General features: G+C 27.1%; 1 protein-coding gene across 1 annotated transcript; it reads right to left on the bottom strand.

The window, feature by feature from the left end:
- Positions 1-629: 629 nt before the first annotated feature.
- On the bottom strand, positions 630-2,862 carry LOC145840552 (uncharacterized). Its single transcript, XM_082947850.1, has one exon. The coding sequence runs from the start codon at positions 2,524-2,526 to the stop codon at positions 1,051-1,053; it is 1,476 nt and encodes a 491-aa protein (XP_082803976.1). The 5' UTR covers positions 2,527-2,862; the 3' UTR covers positions 630-1,050.
- Positions 2,863-20,122: the final 17,260 nt, after the last annotated feature.

The raw sequence follows: 20,122 nt of genomic DNA, 5'->3' as shown, positions 1-20,122 counted from the left end.
AAAAATACATTCTTGTTGAAAATAAGACTATTTTAAAACATAAAGAAAATGTTCATATTTAACTTACAAAAATTATAGTTGAACTATCTATTTTTTTATTTCATAACCATTAATAACTTGATAAAATTCAATTTATTACTACTTACTTCAGTAGTTATTCTGATCTTAATTTTTATAAAACTACTAAGACTAGCATTTAAATTTTAGAAAATACAGATAAATTTGGACTCAAAATAACTAGCTTTGAAAGCATAAAAAAGAAAAGTAGTACCTTAAACATAAAATTAAAAATTTTCTAGAGTAAACGAACAAATAACTACTTAACTTACTTTGTAAAAGTTTAAGTATAATAGTACTTATTTTATTTTTTTAAACATAGTTTATAAATAAAAGTCATAGTCAGATTTTCGTATTTTGAAAATAATTATTTCTTGAATATAACTCAGTGAATATGTTAACTTATATTAAAAGCAAACAAAAACTACATTTTTGACATTTTAACTTTTAAAAATAACAAAACGTAATCAAAATCTTTCAATTTACATGCATAACATAATATTAAAATCTAGATGGTGTAAATACAACGCAAAACAACAGCTACATGAAAAAAAAATACAATCTCTTTTTTTTAAATTATACGTTATCATAAAAACAGTTGAACTTTAATATCATAGACTTTAGATTTTGCATGCATATTTATGGTTAGCTCTTTCAAGTTAGTTTTGTAACGAAATAAGTCAATAAAAGTACAAAAATCAGCTTCTCAAAAACTGAAGTGCATTATAATTACTTACCTATAAAACAGTTTAACAAATTAATTGTACAAAAAAACTAATTAAAGTTATAATCATTTGGCTAATACAAATTTACTAAAATTATGTTTTTAAAAATGTTTTCATGATAACTTGAAATAAAATTTTGTTTATAGAAAATTTTTAAACAGAATTAGTTAATACCAAAAGAAAGCATTTAAAAGTGTATTGTACAACAGAAACTAAAAGGCTAACTACCAGGACTATTTCAGGTAGGGTTTCTTCTTCAAACCTTTTATTACATATCTTGGTTGCAAAAGTAATAGTCGGGATCATTAAAATTTAGAGAAGATAAAGGTGACTCGTTTATAAAATCAACGACAGCCATATTAGGATCTGATACTGTTTCATCAACTTCTTGTTTTATTTCTTTCCCGTTGCTTAATTGTGATATATTATTAATCACATCAGATGGAAGCACTTCGTGATTCATGAAGTCACTACTTGGTACAAATTTTGGATCAATGATAATTTCTGAAGCATTTAGTAAGTTGTTGTGATCATACAGATCACAATCATCATTTGGAAAAACCTTATATAATTGACTTATTTTATCAGCAGACATGTCTACAGAATTTTTACTTACTGTTGTTGGTGAAGTCATATAAACTATGGGTGGGCTTTCATTAGGCTTTCTTTTGTTGTTTGGTCTATTTGCAGGTTTTGTATCATTTGCTATTTGAATAGAAGATCTGGGCACATGAACTTTTACCAGTTTTTGTGCTTTGTTGTTTTTAATATATGCGGGTGATTTTATCTTATGAAAGGGAACATTCCTATTTTTTTTAGCTGTATCCAATTTTAGTGATGATCCAATAAAAGGGTTATTTAGCTTTAAACGCTTAGGTGAAACTAATTCAGTTTTTGGGCTTTTCAAAGGGGAATTATCTATTTTAGGATTAAAGTTAAGAAGAGAATCAACATCAAAATCATTTGGAGTTGTAACTTTAATAACTTTTGGAGTTTCCAATGCATTATCATCTGCCCTATTTAATGCTTTGGAGGGTGATAACAACTGAGTAAAAAGTCTGTCATCACCAGCACAACTAGTTAAAATTTCATTTGACTCAATATGTTGTTTATCAATACTACCATTATCTATCATCAACTTTGGAATACGCTCAATACCACTAGTTGATGGGTTGAAGTTATTTTTTGACATAGCTTTTAAAAATGGCATCATAAACTCATACATTTTGCTAATTACTTTTTCATGGTTAGTCAACTTTGTTTGCAAAAAGGCAACGTCTTGTTTAAGGGCAACATTCTCATCTTTTAGTTTTTTGAGGGTGTCTATGGTATCCAAATTATCTACTTTTAAAGCTTGGACTTCTTGATTTAAAATATGTACCTCTTCTATGTTAACTCTATTATTGGCTGGTAATTTACGCTTAATGTTGTATAACCTTTTATAATCATTTTTTCTAAAATCAGGGTGATAAAATACTATATGTTCTTCATCTTTGTAATCCATTCCTCCAGTGTAAGGACTTTGTAGTTTTCTAAAACCGTACATATTTAGCTGGCGGACAAAACTTGTAAACTTGTTGTGTTTGAAGTATTTAGGAAGCACATATTGTGCAAACTTTGACTGGTTGTAAATAACAAATGATTTTCCTTCCACATCCCATGAAACAAGATGCTCGTATTCTTTATTTTCAAGTAACAATGTGACTAATTTAGATAAAAAATTCGAAATTTCATGTTGCTCCATTTCAATTTTTTATATAATTATTATATAAAAAACATCAATGCTCTGAAAATTTTGAATTTAATTGCTTTATTCTAAAACTAAAATTTTATAAAACCTTTGTATTAGACAGACCTACCATGTACTGCAAAACGAAAGTTTAAAAACATTTTTTTGAAGTTTTAAGAAAATTTCTCATATATTGTTTTTATTTAAGGGGGTAAATCACCTTTTTTCACAATTTAGTCTATTTTGTTGAGTTTTAATTAAGCTACAAGTTGCTTTTTACAGATTTTTAAAACTCATGATAATTTTTGAAATATAACCAGTCCATGTCGGATATTACAATAGGTTCCTTATGGGTTCCATACTAAATTGACAAATAACTAGAAATCACTTAAAGTCTATATCCTCCTACGTTTTTTGAGATAATTACCTGAAAATTTCAGGAAACGTTTCTTGCAATATTTAGAAAACTCTGTCGGAACAAAATTAAAAAAAAAATTGTAACAAAAAAACAAAAAAAACTGTTTTTGAGTTTTTTTTACAATTTATTTTTATAATTTTTTTTAATTTTGTACTGACAGAGTTTTCTAAATATTGCAAGAACATTTCCTGAAAGTTTGAGGAAATTATCTCAAAAAACGTAGAAGACATATTTTTAGTTAAATAGTTTTTTTTTTTGCCTTTTTAGTTTGCTCCTCCCATAATGAATCTATTGTAGTCTCTGACTTTGACCGGTTATGTCTCAAAAATTACTTAGAATTTTTTTAATCTCTTTAAAGCAACTTGTAGTTCAGTAAAATCTCAACAAAATAAGACCAAATTGTGAAAATAGTGATTAAACTTCCGCTATGCCCTTAAACTAATACTATTGCACAATTTAATTATTATAACAAAAACACCTCTTTTTTTTTACAGTTTGACAGTTTTTTATAGAGATCTGACAATAGAAACTATGCAGAATATTAAAAATTATTAAATATTAAAAAAAAAAATTAAAAACATTTAAATTTAAGTATTAAAAAATATCTTAATAATGCCCAAGACTTTCTCATGTTGGAACAAACAAATTAAAAATTTTAGACTTCGAATTTGAAAATTTGGGTGGTTTTTCAATAGATATATTTTTTTTTGTTTGAGCTTCTTAAGTATATGAGGAATAAACAAACTGTAAAATATTGAATATCTTTGTTTGAAAAATAGTGAAAACATATATTTTTAGTGAAAAAGTTTTTTTTCTCATAGAAACTTAAAATTTTTATGGTCTTACCATCTTATTTTTTATTAAGGTCTTCTGGCAGGGGATATATTTTAAAACAATTTTATCCTGCGAAAATATAACAACTCTAAATTATAAAGATTTTTAACAAACATGTTAAAATTTAAAACTACTAAATTTAGTTTGTTTTTAAGATATCTTACCAATACAAAAAAATCTATAATGTTCTCTATTCCAAGGTATTAATTTTTAGAACAAGTTAATAAAACAATAAACAATAGAGCTTATTAGCTCTAATATATTGAAATAAATTAATAAAAAGTTAAATATTTTTTTAAGAAAATATTCCACTTTCAGATGGATCGAAGCACCAACCACCAAATGAACCCTAAAAAAACTTCAAATATTCATGCTAAATAATTAAGCTATAAAATGTTGTATAAAATATGTGTTAAGAACGTAAAACAAGGAATAGCTATGTATAAAAATCTATTCAAAATATAGATTTAAGTGTTTGTTAACAAAAGATCCTAGTGAAACAAGTTCACTGGAATATAAATAAGAAAAATTTTATCTATGTACTAAAATCAAGAGAAATTTATTCATTTGTTATTATTTGTCATATTTTTAAACTCTATAGATACAGAGAACACAAGTTATATTTAGCAAAGTTCAATTTTTTAGAATTAGTTAAACAAGAAAAATTAAAGCACTTTGTCAACTTTATAAAATACTAATTTAAGTATTAAGGGCATAGGAGGGTAGTTTTTTTTTTTTTTAAAGTTAAATTGGTTTTTATATTACAGTTAAAAGTGTAAACTACAAGTCAGATTTTATAGAATATAATTTTTTTTTTAAATAAAATTAATATTTAATACTCAACTAGGTCCTGATAAAGGATCTAGAATTATACTTAACATTTTTAAACAGTCCATTTTTGTCCTAATTAGCTTTTTAGTTTTTATGACTGATTTGATTAATTTTATAGTGATTGATTCTAAAGCTTACTCGTATTTTTTTTGATTAGTTACTTTTGTGAGTACAGTGCTTCCTCGCTAATCCGGCCAAGTTGGGCAAGAATTTTTTGAAAATACGGCCGGATTTGCCTTTGGCCGGATAAGAACAAAATATTTTTACAAATTATCTACGCCTCCATCTACTTTTTTTTGCCGTTTTAGCAGCTCCAATTAGTCCCAGCTCCTCCTTTTCGGCTTTAAACTTTTTGAACTTTTCTTCGCCTCTCAAAATGTCATTTAAAGTTGACTTACTAATGTAAACTGGCTCATTATAACAGCTTTAGGCACATTATTGTTTGCCATTTCGCAAACTTTTAACTTGTTTTCAATTGTTAGTTAAACGCGTTTTCGCTTCTTTGCTGTCTTATCCATTTTTTAACCAGATATGTTGATTGTAGTATATTAAAGTGTAACTTGCTTAGCAAAGACAGAAAAATTGCAAATGAATAATAAACAAGTTTGTTACAACTGAGCGGGATAAGTATGAAAAAAAACTTAAGATTATACAAATGATACTTTATTATGACGTAACAATATATTGCTTGCATACTTATAAAACGTAAATTGAATACTTTTTCGAAGTAAAATGAAATTAAACGCTAAAACCTCTAAAGTAAATAAGTCGACTTCTCGACTAAAACCGGCCGGATTAGCGAGGTACCGGATTAGCGAGGACCGGATTAGCGAGGAAGCACTGTATTTATTTTGTTTTGAAAGGAAAATTAGTTACATTTTGAAAGCACTACTCAAATAAAATTGTTTAATGAAATAAAAACTTTTTAGTTTTTGATATATAGATGTTTTTGTAAAAAAAACCCATACAAATGTATGGACCTAAATTTATTTTTTCTCAGAAATTTTAAAATTTATTAAAAACTTATCTTCTCCTTCATTTTTTGGGCTAGACCTCAAACATTCCTTTTATAGTTTAGAAAACTTTGAATTTTGCAATTATAAATAATTGAAAATTAAAATTTTTTAAATGTTTTTTTATAATTATTTTATTTTTTAAAATTTAAAAAATTCTGCATTTAATACATTTAAATATTAGTAATGGACTTTCTTTAAATATTTGAAGAAGATGGGTTTGAAAATGAAGAAGAAAGATTTCAGAAAAAGAGTCTTTTTTTTTTAATTTTTGGTTTGCTCCTTTCATTAGGAACCTATTAAGCACACCAAATTTGATTGCTTATATCTGAAGAGTTACTTTGAATTTTTAAATCAATTAAAAAGTCTGATAGATCAAATAAAACTGTATAAAATAAGATCAGCTTGTAAAAAGCAAGGTGAACCTCTTATGCCCATAATTGTAGTCATTTTTGATTACATTATTGGTTTTATTATTTAGCAGAGAAATAGTTATAAAATACTTAGGTAATGCTTTGGGTGATAAGCTAAAAAATGGACACATTCAAGGTTTCCCAAATCATTGCTACCGTGGATCTGTATTGTTGTGAAAAAGTTAGCATAATACAGACAAAATATTTAAATACTTCAAGTAAGTACTTTTGTTTATTTAATCCGCTAAACTAAATTGAGTCAGTTAAGTTTTTGAGAAAATTAAAATAATAACTATTGAGAGGTTACTGATTGCTAATTTGTGTCTTTTTGGGTTCAGCTTTTCTATGCTTTAATTTTGTAAGTGTCTATTTGTGTAATAAATTTACTTTACAATCACACAAATAGAGTATACTATCAAAATCCACCCAGTTTTTTTTTCTTTATTTATTAATCTATTTAAATATGTTTTTGCATTTTATTTTATTTTTTTTCAATATCACTGTTACCCCTAACCCTTACCCTAGATTGATAAGCAGTCCTTGAATTTGACTGGTTGAATTTTGATTGCGGATGGATTTTGGATGTGTCCCCACAAATTTACACTTACAAAATTAGAGCATAGAAAAACTGAACCCAAAAAGACAAAAATCAGTAATGACATAATTAAATTGTATACTTAAACTTAAAGTAGTTTAATTTTAATTATTTAAGGGGCATGTTGAATTATAGAAGATGTAAATTACTTGCTTATCTCCAAAAGTATTTATCATGTAGAAGAGTTAGATATTTGTTTTACATAAAAAATAATTTGGCTTTATTTTGTTATTTTATATTGTAGTAATTAATAATGTAACACAAAATGGCATAAATTATTTAAAAAAAAAGAAACAATATTTGTAATTAATGTCCAGTAATTTAAAACATCCAGAATTTAAAGCATTTTTCTGATGTGTATCATTTAACTTACCAACATAAAAGAAACTTGATCAACTTTAGTGCTTCCTTCATGACTTATACTTCATTATTTCTATAAAACTTTTTTTATTATAATGATCTACAAAGATCAAAAAATAACATAAAAACTTTTTTTAAGTCATTTTGAATTTTCCAGAGAGACGTTTTAAAATTTAAACTAAAACTTATCCAAAAAGGGTTATTCTGCAAGCCAGAATTAAGCAATCTTGGATTAGCGGGTACATATATTTTTCTGAGTGAGTTTTCTTCTAAATCCAATAACTTTACCAAAAATAAAATTTTTTATGGATTTTTAGGATACTTTGAATTTTGGCCACCTGGTAAAAACTTCATAAAATATTCTGAACTATTGTTAATTTCAATGTAAAATCAACTGTATTTACGCAAAAACTATTTAAATTTGCAGGAATGAATTTTTGATTATCAATTTTTTTATTGTAATTACATGCTTGGAAGGTATACAAATGCCTAGATTGGAAGATACAGCAGTTTATGACCCAGTTATGTGAACCAAATTCTACCCTCTAATTTTTGAGGTCTCCTAATACTAAATTATTTATCATACATAGTTTCACACAGCAGGTAGAAAAATGTTATGTAATATATAGGCAGAATTTCTCAAAGTTTAAGTTTATTAAATAATTTTGAGACTTAGCAAGAAATATTAGTTTTACATATAGGTTATGCTTAGCAATTTCCATATAAGACCGATTATTTTTTTAGGAAACGAATCTTACTTCCCCTAAATCTATTTTTAACAGACATTTAGGATATTCTCAATAATTTTATGTTGAGCATATGCTAATATTGGCGAATAACGAATGTTAGAAATATTAGCAATGCAACTCTGCTCAGGGTTATTAAAAATTAGCAAAGGTTTATATCAATAAGATAAATATTTACTTTCAATATGTTATATAGCAAGTTAACGTATGTTAACAAATTTAAAATTTGGAGTTTAAAATTGTACAACAGCTTAATTTTGTAAGAAAACATTTACAAATTTTAAAAATGAAATGGAAAAATTTATAAAGTTGTTAAATTTTTGAATTATAATAAATTAATTTTGAACAACACTTTATTAAAAAACTAAATTTTAAATAGTAAAAAATAAAAGTTTTATAACTAAAGCTTTTAATTACATTACACCAATATAATTGCATTGCTATTTGCATTGCGTTGCAATACTTAAATAAACTTTATATTCTGCCTCTCAAACTTAAAAAGTACATTAATCAAAGCTGTTCAATCTAACTTTGTTTTATTTATTTAATTAAAAAGCTTAAATCGTAGTTTTTTTTCCTGAAATAAGTTAAGAAAAAGATTTTTTTTAATGTGATATAATTCTCATTGGCAGCTCTGGTGCTTTACAAATTGTCCTTAGAATAAATTTCAATATACTATATTTAATAAAAATTTTCAAAAATAAAAACATAAATCAAAATATATTGTTATTGTAAGCATTATCTGCCTGTGCCGAGAGATTAAAAAAAAAAGAGTTTTTACTTTAGCTTAACTCTTTATAAAGCCGAGCGCGGCTTGAAAGAGGAGTGTTTTGTAGTTTTTAAATTTTCCTGAGTAGACTGTTAAAACTTCCGTCGTAGTTAAGCGTCACAGCTTTTTGTTTAAAGCAATTGCGCTCTGCATTTGCAAGTTTTTTCGCTTTTCGTTTGGGCTAGCTATCATTGTTGGCAAAAACAGTTACAATTAGTTACAATTAAAGCAAACGCTTTTTTGTTAAAGCAGGCAGTTTTTAGATTCTTTGTGAAGAAGATTTCACTGTTTTTTTTTAATCATATACTATTTGACTTAGTAACAAACAGTACCTCAAGAAACGTTTACCAGAACATGTTTCGGTCTAGTTGTAAACGTCACTTAGACTGCATTTTAGCGATTATATGCATTTAGCTTTCGTTGTTTATTAGCGACTGTTACTCAGTATTGCACTTATTTTCTAGTCCACTGACTTCAATAAACACCGCTGAGAAACGAAAGCAAGTGTATATCGATTTGTATTCATTTCCAGCTTTCGTTGTTTTTTAACAACCGTTTCTCAAGTAGAAACTTTTATTGTAGTTCAACCAAAGCGGACTTTTAGACGTTTCATACGCCAAAGTCCTAGCTTGGTTCTGACTTTAGTAAGAATTGCTGATGACTGTAAACAAACGCTAATACATTAAATAAAAGTTGCCTGCAAACAAACCATCGAGCTCTGACTTGCATGTGTATGAGTGTTAGTTTTTGTCGCTTTTTAGTAACATTGAAAAATAAACTTAGAGTGCCGAACCTATATTTTTAGTATTAACAGTAGAACGTACTTAAGTAAGTTCTAATATTGATAAAGTTAGTGTATCGTATTTTATTCTATATTAAATTTATATAGTAAAGTAAACGTTGAAATCACTAAAATCAAATTATAAATTGACTTTCTAGTCTATATTAAGAATATATATCAAATATATAATAGAATCATCATATACTAAGTTTAAATATTACGGAATGACGCATATCAGAGGAATATATTATATGAATTGTGTAATATTTATAAATTGTTTCAAATTGTTTAAATTTTGAAATAATAAAAGTATGCTTAATTTAACATCAATTATTTTTAACTGGTCCCATTTAAAGCTAAAATAAAATTGAAAAAAACCAATGTGTCTTTTTATAAGACTTTCAAAATTCTTTTAAGTTTAAAAAAAAATAAAAACAATACTTTTTTTCAATTTTGGATTGTAAGGTTTTTTAAATAGAGCACTTTTTATACATCTAGAATAAAAGTTAATGAGATGTTTATAATATTTAAGTTTATATAAAATTAATAATTTAAACTATAGTAGTACTATAAAATGAAATAGTTCACAAGTTTAATAACTTATGCTTTTTGATTTATTCCGTTTTCAAAATTTGTAACAGTCGGATTATACAACACAAATTGTATCTACTATCAATTATTAATAAGTAGTAGCTATGGCTAAAATTTAAAAATACGGGTATTCACCTATTTTATCTTCTATTTTTTCTTTCAATACTTATAATTTTCATAGAACTTCGTGGAGCTGTGTTGACTTGTTTGAAAAAAAAGAACATATAAGAGATCAAAAAAAAGTATGTACTGACCAATTTGTTTTTAGTATATATTCCAGCTGACTTACCTCGCTAGTACCTGTATCAACAAACCAGTGTAATTTTGAATAAGCGTTTTTGTATAAGTACAAAAGTATTTATCAATTAAAAGCAACTAAATTCTTTGCCACATCAGGTAAAGGTTTTCCTTTTTACATTAAAAAATATAAGAACTTGTCTTTAAGTCGACTAGAGTACATTTTAAAAACTTACTTTTAGCATTTTTAGTTCTCTTCGTTTAGTAAGTCGAAAAATTGTATTTGTACTATGTTTAAAAAACTAATATTAACAACAATTAGTCAATTGATAAACCCGCTATCAGCCAAAATCGTATAAGAGATTTTTTTTTCAATAATTATCTACAAAATACAGAAGCTAAAACAATGAAAACAAAGACAAACAATGTGATGTACAAAATAATAAGCAAAAAATAGAAAGTAACTGAAGAAATAAATAGCAAACAAAACATAACTCTGTGTTGTTGTGACTTCTTAGTCTACCTGTGTTTCTAAAAGTCTTTTTTTCAGTCTTTAGGATGGATAGAATCGCCATTTGTCACAGTCATTAGCAAGCTGTTCCCATTCATTAGTGCTGACATTCTTAGGTCTCGCTTGTAGTCGTCTTTAAACTAAGTAATGGACGACTGTGGTTGCGTTTGCCAACACCAACTCGATATACAACAAAAACATTTTTATTTGTTCGTCGCCCATACTTAGAAGGGTAGCTTGAAAACCTCGCAAATAGACTGCATAATTTAGCAAAAATTTTGCATATTTGCTGCAAAAACATTTTTTGTTTTTAATGTTATTTTCATTCTTGATTGTTAAAACTTTTTATTTTAGACTTGTATTTTATATGTTTGGGTAAAGTGGAGTGGGGATAAGGGTGTAAACCAATAAAAAAACTAAAAAAATACCTTAATAATTTTTCGGACTCAGAAAATATTCAAATGATTCGTTAAATTATGAAACTATTTGCAAGTTTTTCAAGCTACCCTTGTTAGAACGTGATCAAGTCACTAAAGTATGCGCTTGTTGAGGGTAAAGTACATGGTGGTGAGAATAGTAGCTCTCAGCAACTCCTCGTTGGTAATATTTTGTTACTATCGAGTTCTAAGAATAAAAAAGAGTACTACATACACAGGCACAACAAATGTCAGCCATTGCGCAAGTACTTAAATTTTGAATACTTTCTGTAAGAAGAATAAACATGCTTGAGTTTTTACTGATGCGCAATTTGTTTCATTTTCAAATGATGCGTTTTACCTAAAATTTCAGCCAAAACAGAGTGATTTCTTATTTTAATTTTTGATACCTTTACTAACCATTTTTAATTTATAGTAGAATAAATGTTCCTTGGCTTAGGATTTAAGTCTTTAAGGCTAACGGTAAAGCCAAAATCTGAGTATGCTGATAAAAACTGACTCAGTAGTATCTGAAAAATTTAGGCAGAGTGAGTTACAAATGCAGTACATTGGCAAAGAGAAGATCTCGTATCGTACTGTGATTTTTTTTTACCTTCGTTTGAAAAATTATTAAGCTATTATTCATTCAATTTATAACTAAAATAGTTAACCTAACTTAACAAGTTAAAAAAGTTTTGTGAAGAAAAAGAATGTCAAATACCTTTACTTGAAGGTAAAAAATAAAAGATGACAATGTTTAACTTTGAATTAGATGTGCTATAAGAACTTAAAATTAAACATCTAAACGTATTTTATGATTTTGATTTTACGAGTGTTTCTCAAATTTTTCAAAAGTGTGCACATGAATAACTGAATAAAAAAATCTGTGCTCAATAGACTACTTAGTTTAGATATTTTTTCTACTAAAAATAAGCTATTGAATTCTTGATCATTTTGCTTGATGTATAATGCCATTTTTAAAGTACTTAAAATTAGCTTTTGAAAACTATTTAAGATAGATTACATAACTAGTTAAAACCATTTTTACACATACTTAAGGTTTCTATGCATGATAAAATAAGTTTTAGACACACTATTGTATACAGGTGCACATTATGATACATATTGTTTTGTACTGTGCAAATTTTCAGAAACACTTCTTTTATCGAGTATGTATTAGTCTTGAGAATAAAACTGTCAAAACATTCTTTATAGCACTATAAAAACCTAAAGGTTAAAAAGTATTTTGTTTTTACATTTAAAAATATCGGAAAATTTGAAGAAATTTAATTTTCAAATAAACCAGTGCACTTATCTTCCAGCAAAAAATAAATCTAAAGTCACATAGTTTTTCTACCAAATTAAAAACACTATGCACTTTACTTAAAATAATATAAAGTCAGCTAGTAAAAATAAATACAAAACTAAGTTTTATCCTCTATCTGATTATTTGAATCTAAGCCGAAAAATACGGACATTCTACCCGAGAGTTATCAATTAGTTAAAACAACTTATAAAAAGCTTTTTGTTTTTTATTGCTATTAAAAGTTATAATTATGCTTCTACTTAATTATTACTAGCTAACGATTCTAATTTAATGATTTTTTCATTAAAATTTCGTTTTGAAACTTTTTGTTTCTTTGGCTTATTTCGATATACATGAACACGACGGCCCGCTTAACCGTTTGTCTATTATATCTGGCCCGTTATTTACAAAAGGCTTCTGAAAAAGTAAAAAGTTTAAATTTATTTAAAGAAAAAATTTGCATTAAAATCGAACTAAAATCACAAAGTTTAATAGTGACGTAATAATCACTTTTCAAATCACTAAGGCGCTATTTACTAAGCGCTTTACATCTGAAACGAATTTACCAAAATCAACTAAATTGCCCAGTCGATTTAAAGTGATTAGCAAAAATGGTTAGATTTATCAGTTCTCTGCTTTTCGGTTGCTTTAATAAGCAAAGATCTTCTATTAAACAACCAGAAGCTTTTACTAAATTGAAAGAAAAAGTTGTCCCACTGACATTAACACCAATTAGTACATGGAAAGATGAAAATCTCAGTGAATTCTTATTGCTTTTGGCTGTCACTGATCAAACCTCAAATCACGAATTGAACGAGGCTTTTTTAGAATCTCTTGAATATACGGTAGAAAACTTGGACAAAAGACTTTCAAAAACAATCTATGAAGCTCCAGCGAAGAAAAATGTTTCATTTAATTTAAATGAAAATATAGAGTATGAAGAAGATACTGAGTTGAAGGAGGAGCTAGTAGAGTACAGATAAAGTGTTGGTATGAATTTATATTATTATTTCAGAAGGATGGAGAGAGACGAAAGACGTGAGAGGATAAGAAGACTGAAGAGAGTTCTAACTTATCCATGGAGAGCTATGGCGAACGTTTTTAGAGCAAGTAGGCGTAGAACTGTGTTGGAGGATAACATCTGAAAAGTGATACTTATGTTCAATTCAAAGTTTGTTTGAGTTTATTAAAAATAGTTTTACTTTTTAGTTTTATCGAACTATATTATCTTTTAGCAAGTACATATTGAAAATTAAGAACTTTTTTTTAAATTTTTAAAGATATAAATAATTATTTTAATGTTTCACTTGAAAGTTTTTTACGCTTTTTTAGAATATAAATTTAAACAGAAACCTGAAGCTTTTCTTCTATGGTCATTTTTAACAGTGCAGAAGGATATGCCTACGCGGGAAGCGACTGCACTTTAAAATTAAATGCTAATGCGCCTTTTTAAGTACCTCTTTGGTGGTGTGGAAAACTTAAAACCTTTCGTATGTTGAGGAATAATTAGATTAAATTGATACCTAAATTTATTTCTTATGTTTCAATAAATATTATTGGTTATATCCTTAACAGCATTAATTTTCTATTTATTGGTAAGATTTAAATATCTAAACATTAAGAACCGTTTTAATAACTTTTTATAAAGAAAAAAAAAGTCGAACTCGTGACTTATCAGAAATACAAAACAATAATTAGTTTTAGCTTTGTTAAGCAATGTTTTCGTACATAAAATTGTATATACTTTTTAAGGTAAGTTATATTTAGTATATGTAGTATAAATATGTATAAAACTTCTTAAAGTAACATAAACTGTTACAATACTAAATTCATTAAAATTTCTTCCTTTTTAAGTAATTTATAATGATATGTCTATTTTACAAAAAATAAAAAGTATACAGTTAAAAATACTAGTTAATACACAAAAAGAGGGTAGGTAAGTATATTTTGTGACTATGTTCTTTTTATCAGTTATTGAGGCCAAAATCTCAGTATGTTGACAAAAACTGACTCAGTAGTATTTGAATATTCTAGGCAGAGTGAGCTACAAATGCAGCATATTACCAAAGAGAAGATCACGTACTATGAAGTTACATTTAGCCCTGCTGTCATACGTATGAGGTTAAAAATGCAATCATCCCTTCTTGTATAGAGCTAAACTTCTACAGTTTTCAATTCAAAAGAGCTTTAACAACTATAAAAAGAAAGTTTTTTTTTTAAGTTGTAAGAAGTATTCAGTTTTTTTTTACCCCCCCCCCCCCCCTTTTTAGTTTTAAATAAATGTGAAAAGCTTCTTTTCGTTGCATTTTTCCTGCAGCTGTAGTATATAGAAAGTCATATTAGTAATAGATCGTTTAGACCTAAGTTTCATTGTGACTCGGGATTTACTCCTTTTGGTGAACTTCTGCAGTCGAAAAAGGACTACACGTGCAGAAGCTTTACCATTTCACACCAATAAGGGAAATATCGCTTTGGTTGTTGCAATCTGACCTAGAATCCTTGTTTCGATACAGGGTTATGACATTAGCTTCAGCATGACTTGTGGCACCACACCTTCTCTCCAAAATTACACCTGACTAGGTCTGAACAAAATTTAATAATAGAATTTAATATACCACAGATTTTTTTGTGTCAAAACTTTATTCCGACTAACAGCGTTTCACTGCTCTCAAAAAAATTTAAGAACAGATCTACGGAGACTCAAAAAAGCTCTAATAACATCTGTGGTATATATTCCGATAAGCTTAGTTTATCAGGATCTCCAGGATTTAACGCCTTTTAACGATACATCTTAAATTTCAATATATATATGCGTTTAGTTCAAACACGAGTATACTGAAGTAATTTTTTTTTCTTCGTATTGTTATTATTTTGCTTATAATTAAATCTTTCAAAACTACACCAGCTCAAAAAAAACTTTGTCTAGTAGATACGGCGTATTACTTATAAAGGCTGTCAGTATTTTTTTGTAGGGAGTCGACCTTTCTTTGTAAATGAAAAAAAGTTAAAAGTTTATGTTTAACAAAAATTTAAACAGTCCAATAGGTAAAAGAGATTATAAATGGAAAATGTGTTTTTTTTTACGAAAATAAAAGCTTAAAATCTAAAAACTGATAAGTATGTATAATTAGTTTTTTACTGTATTTTCTAATTGACCCTTTTCATACTTAGAGGTTCGTTTTTAAATGATTCTCAAATGATTGAAGTTTAATGATACTTTTTATTTTTAGATTTAGTTAAGTTATTAAAAAGAAGTTTTCAATCAGTTTATGGTAATAAAAAATGTACATTTTCTAACTGTTTATCAGTTTACTTAAAATCAGTTGAAATAAGCTTGCCTAAAATAAACATATTTCAAAGTTTTAAGTTTTTAAACTCAAGAACTTTAAAAAAAGCTTAAAACATATAACTATGAATCAAAAACCTCACATCAAAGTATAATGTATCTAGTATTTTACTAAATATTAAAGCAAAACTCAGAATTATATTAAAAACTAAAGTGCGTATAGATAAACAAAAATAGTAAAACCGTTCACAAAAATAGATGTTATAGACTTTAGAATTTAAAAAATATGTCAACTGAATCATAAATTAAAAAAAAGCTTTTATATCACATTTGGTTTTTCTTTTTTAATCAACATGTAACGTCTTTAAAAAAATTTGTTATTGATACTATTTTTTATTATTTATGTTTGACTTGTTCGAGATTTATTTATAGTAGTATTGAACTGTTAAAATTTTAAACATATTAGCATAGTAATAACTTTTAAGTTTTGTAAGAAGTTTTGGAATTAAAATTGGTTGTATTTGTAAAATTTTACTGAAAAGTATACTTCTTTGACACACACTGTTTACCATAAATAAAAATTCTTATATTGAAGTTTTTGAATTGCAGCTTGATAGTTTGTTATTAAAATTTTTCAATAATGATTAAACTTTATACAGATGTTTTTTACTAGTCTTTTAGTAAAGTGTTTCTAAAAACCCCAATATAATATTTTTTTTATTAATTTATTGAATCAGTTATAAATTTAGAAAATGTTCTTATTTAATTTGATAGTACTGAGCGAAAGTAAATAGTAAAATTGTACTAAATGTATACGATTTTAAAGTTTATAAATGGTAACAAAAGAAAAACCAAAAACTAACACAAACCTAAAATAAACTTTGAATTTATTTACAAATATAAAAGACATAAAACATAGATTCAAAATAAATCCAGTTGAAAACACATAGTAGTGACAACAGAGTTATTTTGAAATATAACAGACGATTCACTAATACTAAAATTTCAAATTTCTAAAAATTGAACTCGGGCATTAAATTGCTAGTACTAAATTAACATTGATAAGGTTTTATGAAAGGCAACAAGTAATAAAAATTTGAAACAATTATGCATTTAAAAACTGAAGTGTGAAAGTTTGAGACTAATATTTATTTAAAAATAATCAAAAAAGTAAAAACTTGAAATAAAAGAATTGACTTGTAATAAAGTACTTATCCTGTATTATTTAAAAGACTACACAAAACTTTGTATTTCATATTGGTCTGTTACGTCAGAATTACTTCTGTAGTAATCTAAGCCTTTTTCGTTCGTTAATTTGTAAAAAATACTTTGCTCATCAACGTGGTTTAATCCGATGTTTTGATCGTCGTAACCGTCGAAAACCGTAACTAATTCTTCATCCGCTTGCTGGAAGCAGGGAGCAGGAACAAACGACTCGACGGGAGGAAGCAAGTCGTACTCGTGTTCATCTAAGAAGGTATCCACAGGAAATGTGATGCTGTTCAGATCTTTTTCTATGTTCGAAGTCTTTTTTGCCGTACTTTCAGGCTGCTGTTCTAGCAGCTGAGGAACCCACAGTCTCGTTTTTATTGTTATTCTGTCGTTTTTGTTTGTCAAATGGTCGTTGTTTAGAAACTTTCTCATCAACCAGCTGCTTTTTAGCTCGTCTTTGTTTCGAACTTCTAAATTTTCGGAATGTCCTTCGCCTATTTCCTTTTCGACGATTCTTCCAAATTCATTGACTGTTCGCGACCAAGTAATTGTGTAAGCACGTTTTTTATTTCCATTTTCACTACCTGCAAGCAGATTTAATTTAATCAAAACTCAATCAGTTAATGATAATTCTTTAACGTAACAGAAATAAAAACAGTTTAGATAAAACTTAAATATGAATCATAACCCTTAAAAAAAAATTTCAAAAATTAATATGAAATTAATTTAAATAAATTTTATTAATTTTTTTTATCGATTTATGTCTTGTAATAATCTTTTTTGTATAAAGTTTTGGGTTCTTTTTTCAAATTTAAGTTTTTCAAAGTTAAACTTTTCCATGTAACTCAAGACACTTAAATTATTGTTGTGTAGCTCGATATTTGTATCAATATAAAACTGATAAAATAGTAACGAAGAAAAAAATAAACAGTGTTATTAAAGGAACTTAAAAAAACTATTACTTTGAAAAATTTGTTTTAATATGAACAAGTCTGCACAACATCATCATATCTATTTACCTTAGTGGAAACTACCAACTTTATAAAGTGTTAAGAGTACCTAAAGAAAAAGTAAAAGTTACCAACTGTTATCGTATAATATAATCTTTTTGTTTTTTTCTTCATCTGATTCTTCATTATGAGCTTTATTTCTTAAAATTTTCGTCATATAATTTATGTAGTCAATAGCTGACTTTAAAGTATCGACCTGTAGAAATAATTTTAATGATTATTTAAGTTAGTACCCAACATATTAACACTTTTTTATTTAAAAAACTAAAACTACAAATCAAAACAAAAGTTTAATTTTGTAAAATACTCTAAAAGTACTAAGCAAAAAATAATACATAAATTTTAAAAATAAAAAATTAAATGAATCTGTACAACAAACTTAAAAATTCAAAGTATTAATCATTAGTAATCTTAACTAAGTTGAACTTTAAACGTAAGCATCTGCGTGTTAATAAAAAAATTTGACTTGGAAAGTTTATATAAGTTAAAAACAATTCAAAAGGACTTATTATTTAATCTCAAAACATACTTTTGATAGTTTATGATCATGCGTTGAAGTAATCCCTGGAACGTGGCGCCTGAGTTTTTCGTATGCCTCATTTATTACTTTCATTCGCTTGCGTTCCCTTCTGTTAGCTGCTTTACGTTGTGTTTTCTTCTTTCTAATCGGGTAGTTTGAGTACAGTTCTCCGAGTTCTTGGTCGCTCACGCTTTTTGAGCCTTCAAGCAATGAACAACCCAAGGTGTTTGAATTGGAATCTAATAAAAAGTTTTATTATATATAAAATAAATTTCTAATGAATAAAATAAGTATAAAATTGTCTTAACTTAGATGAAAAAAATGTTTTTATGCTAAACACCTTCAAGTAGATAGCTTTAAACTTTTTTTTTACATTTGATTTATTTTTACTAAACTAACAGAGCAGTCTTTTAAAAATTTGAAAAACACTAAACTTTTTTCTTTAGAATAGAAAATAATTAAAAATATAAAACTAACCATTGTTGTATTCCAAAAAGTATTGCTGATTCTCAAAAGAAGATGAACATTCGTTGTCATCGAACGCAACACTTTTACTGAAATAATGATCGTCAATATACTCTGATGTGGCACTTTGTTGGTTAGAACACTCAAAGTGAGAAGTACCGTTTTCCTCAACTTGATCAGCTTCTTTGCTGTGATCAGTGTTCGCTTCATAGCTAAATAACGATGCTTCCTCTTGCAGACCAGAGTTTAAACAAAAGTGTTCTTGCGCAACCATGTTCATAGAATTGCAATGTGCACTTTTGTCGACGCTCGTCATCTGGGTCAATTCACAGTTGTTCTCATCCACAGGAAAATATACATCGGATGAAAACTCTATTTCTTCGTAAGACGCGTCCTTAGCTAAATGCTCATTGAAACTACTAAAGTCGTCGCTGTACATTAGCAGACTGTCGGAATCGAATTTCAAACTTTCAGCTGAAGAATCTTCGTTTAGAGAAGACATGAAGTAGTCTTGCGCGAAACAGCCGTTCATTGTCGTGTTTTGTCTTGCAATTATTTTGATGTGTCGCCGTTCCACATTGCATTCTATTTTATTTCCCGATTGTTTGCCAATATTGACACGTGCCAATGGACTTGTTGACAAACATGCATGAGACCGCTGCTAAACAAATATTGGCTTCCTTGCTGCAAAACCTTGAAGGTGAGCTGATGCGCTCTTTGTTGATGGCAAAGTTATTTGTTGTTTGCAAAGGAAAACTTGTTTAGTAGTTTTTGCCTCACTCTGTTGTTGTTTCGTTGTATTTTATGTCCAAGGCGCTGTAGTAAAAATATGATGTATGTGTCTGCTAAGGGACGGTGTTATTGTACAAAACAACTTATTTTAAATAAAATAACCAAAAATGTTAAAATAAGCAGTTTACAATACAAATTTATATCTAAATTTTAAATTTTAAATTAATAACTTCAATGCAAGAGTATTAATAACTGGTAAACATTTAATTTTTAAACTTTAAGTTAAAGTTTAAATTCAAGAAAAAATGATAAGAAATGAAAACCCGTTTAAATTTAACTTGGTAAAAGTAGAGTAAATAAACTAAGTGTAATCGGAATAACTTCATTTTGATAAGACATAACAAAAGTTAAAAATCAAGTATTTTTCCTAAAAATAAAAATACAAAAAACTATGCCTTTGTGTAGGCATAAGTAATAATTGTTGTTCAAATACGAAGAGCATAAAGTTTTTTTTTGCAAATAAATTTGAATTTTTTCTATTGATCTTGCATATTCTTTGTATAAA

Source organism: Thalia democratica, chromosome 7 (genome assembly GCF_965202585.1).
Source record: "Thalia democratica chromosome 7, ktThaDemo2.hap1.1, whole genome shotgun sequence".
Taxonomy (NCBI): domain Eukaryota; kingdom Metazoa; phylum Chordata; class Thaliacea; order Salpida; family Salpidae; genus Thalia; species Thalia democratica.
Note: the sequence above shows the minus strand (reverse complement) of the source record. Positions and strands in the feature narration are given on the sequence as shown.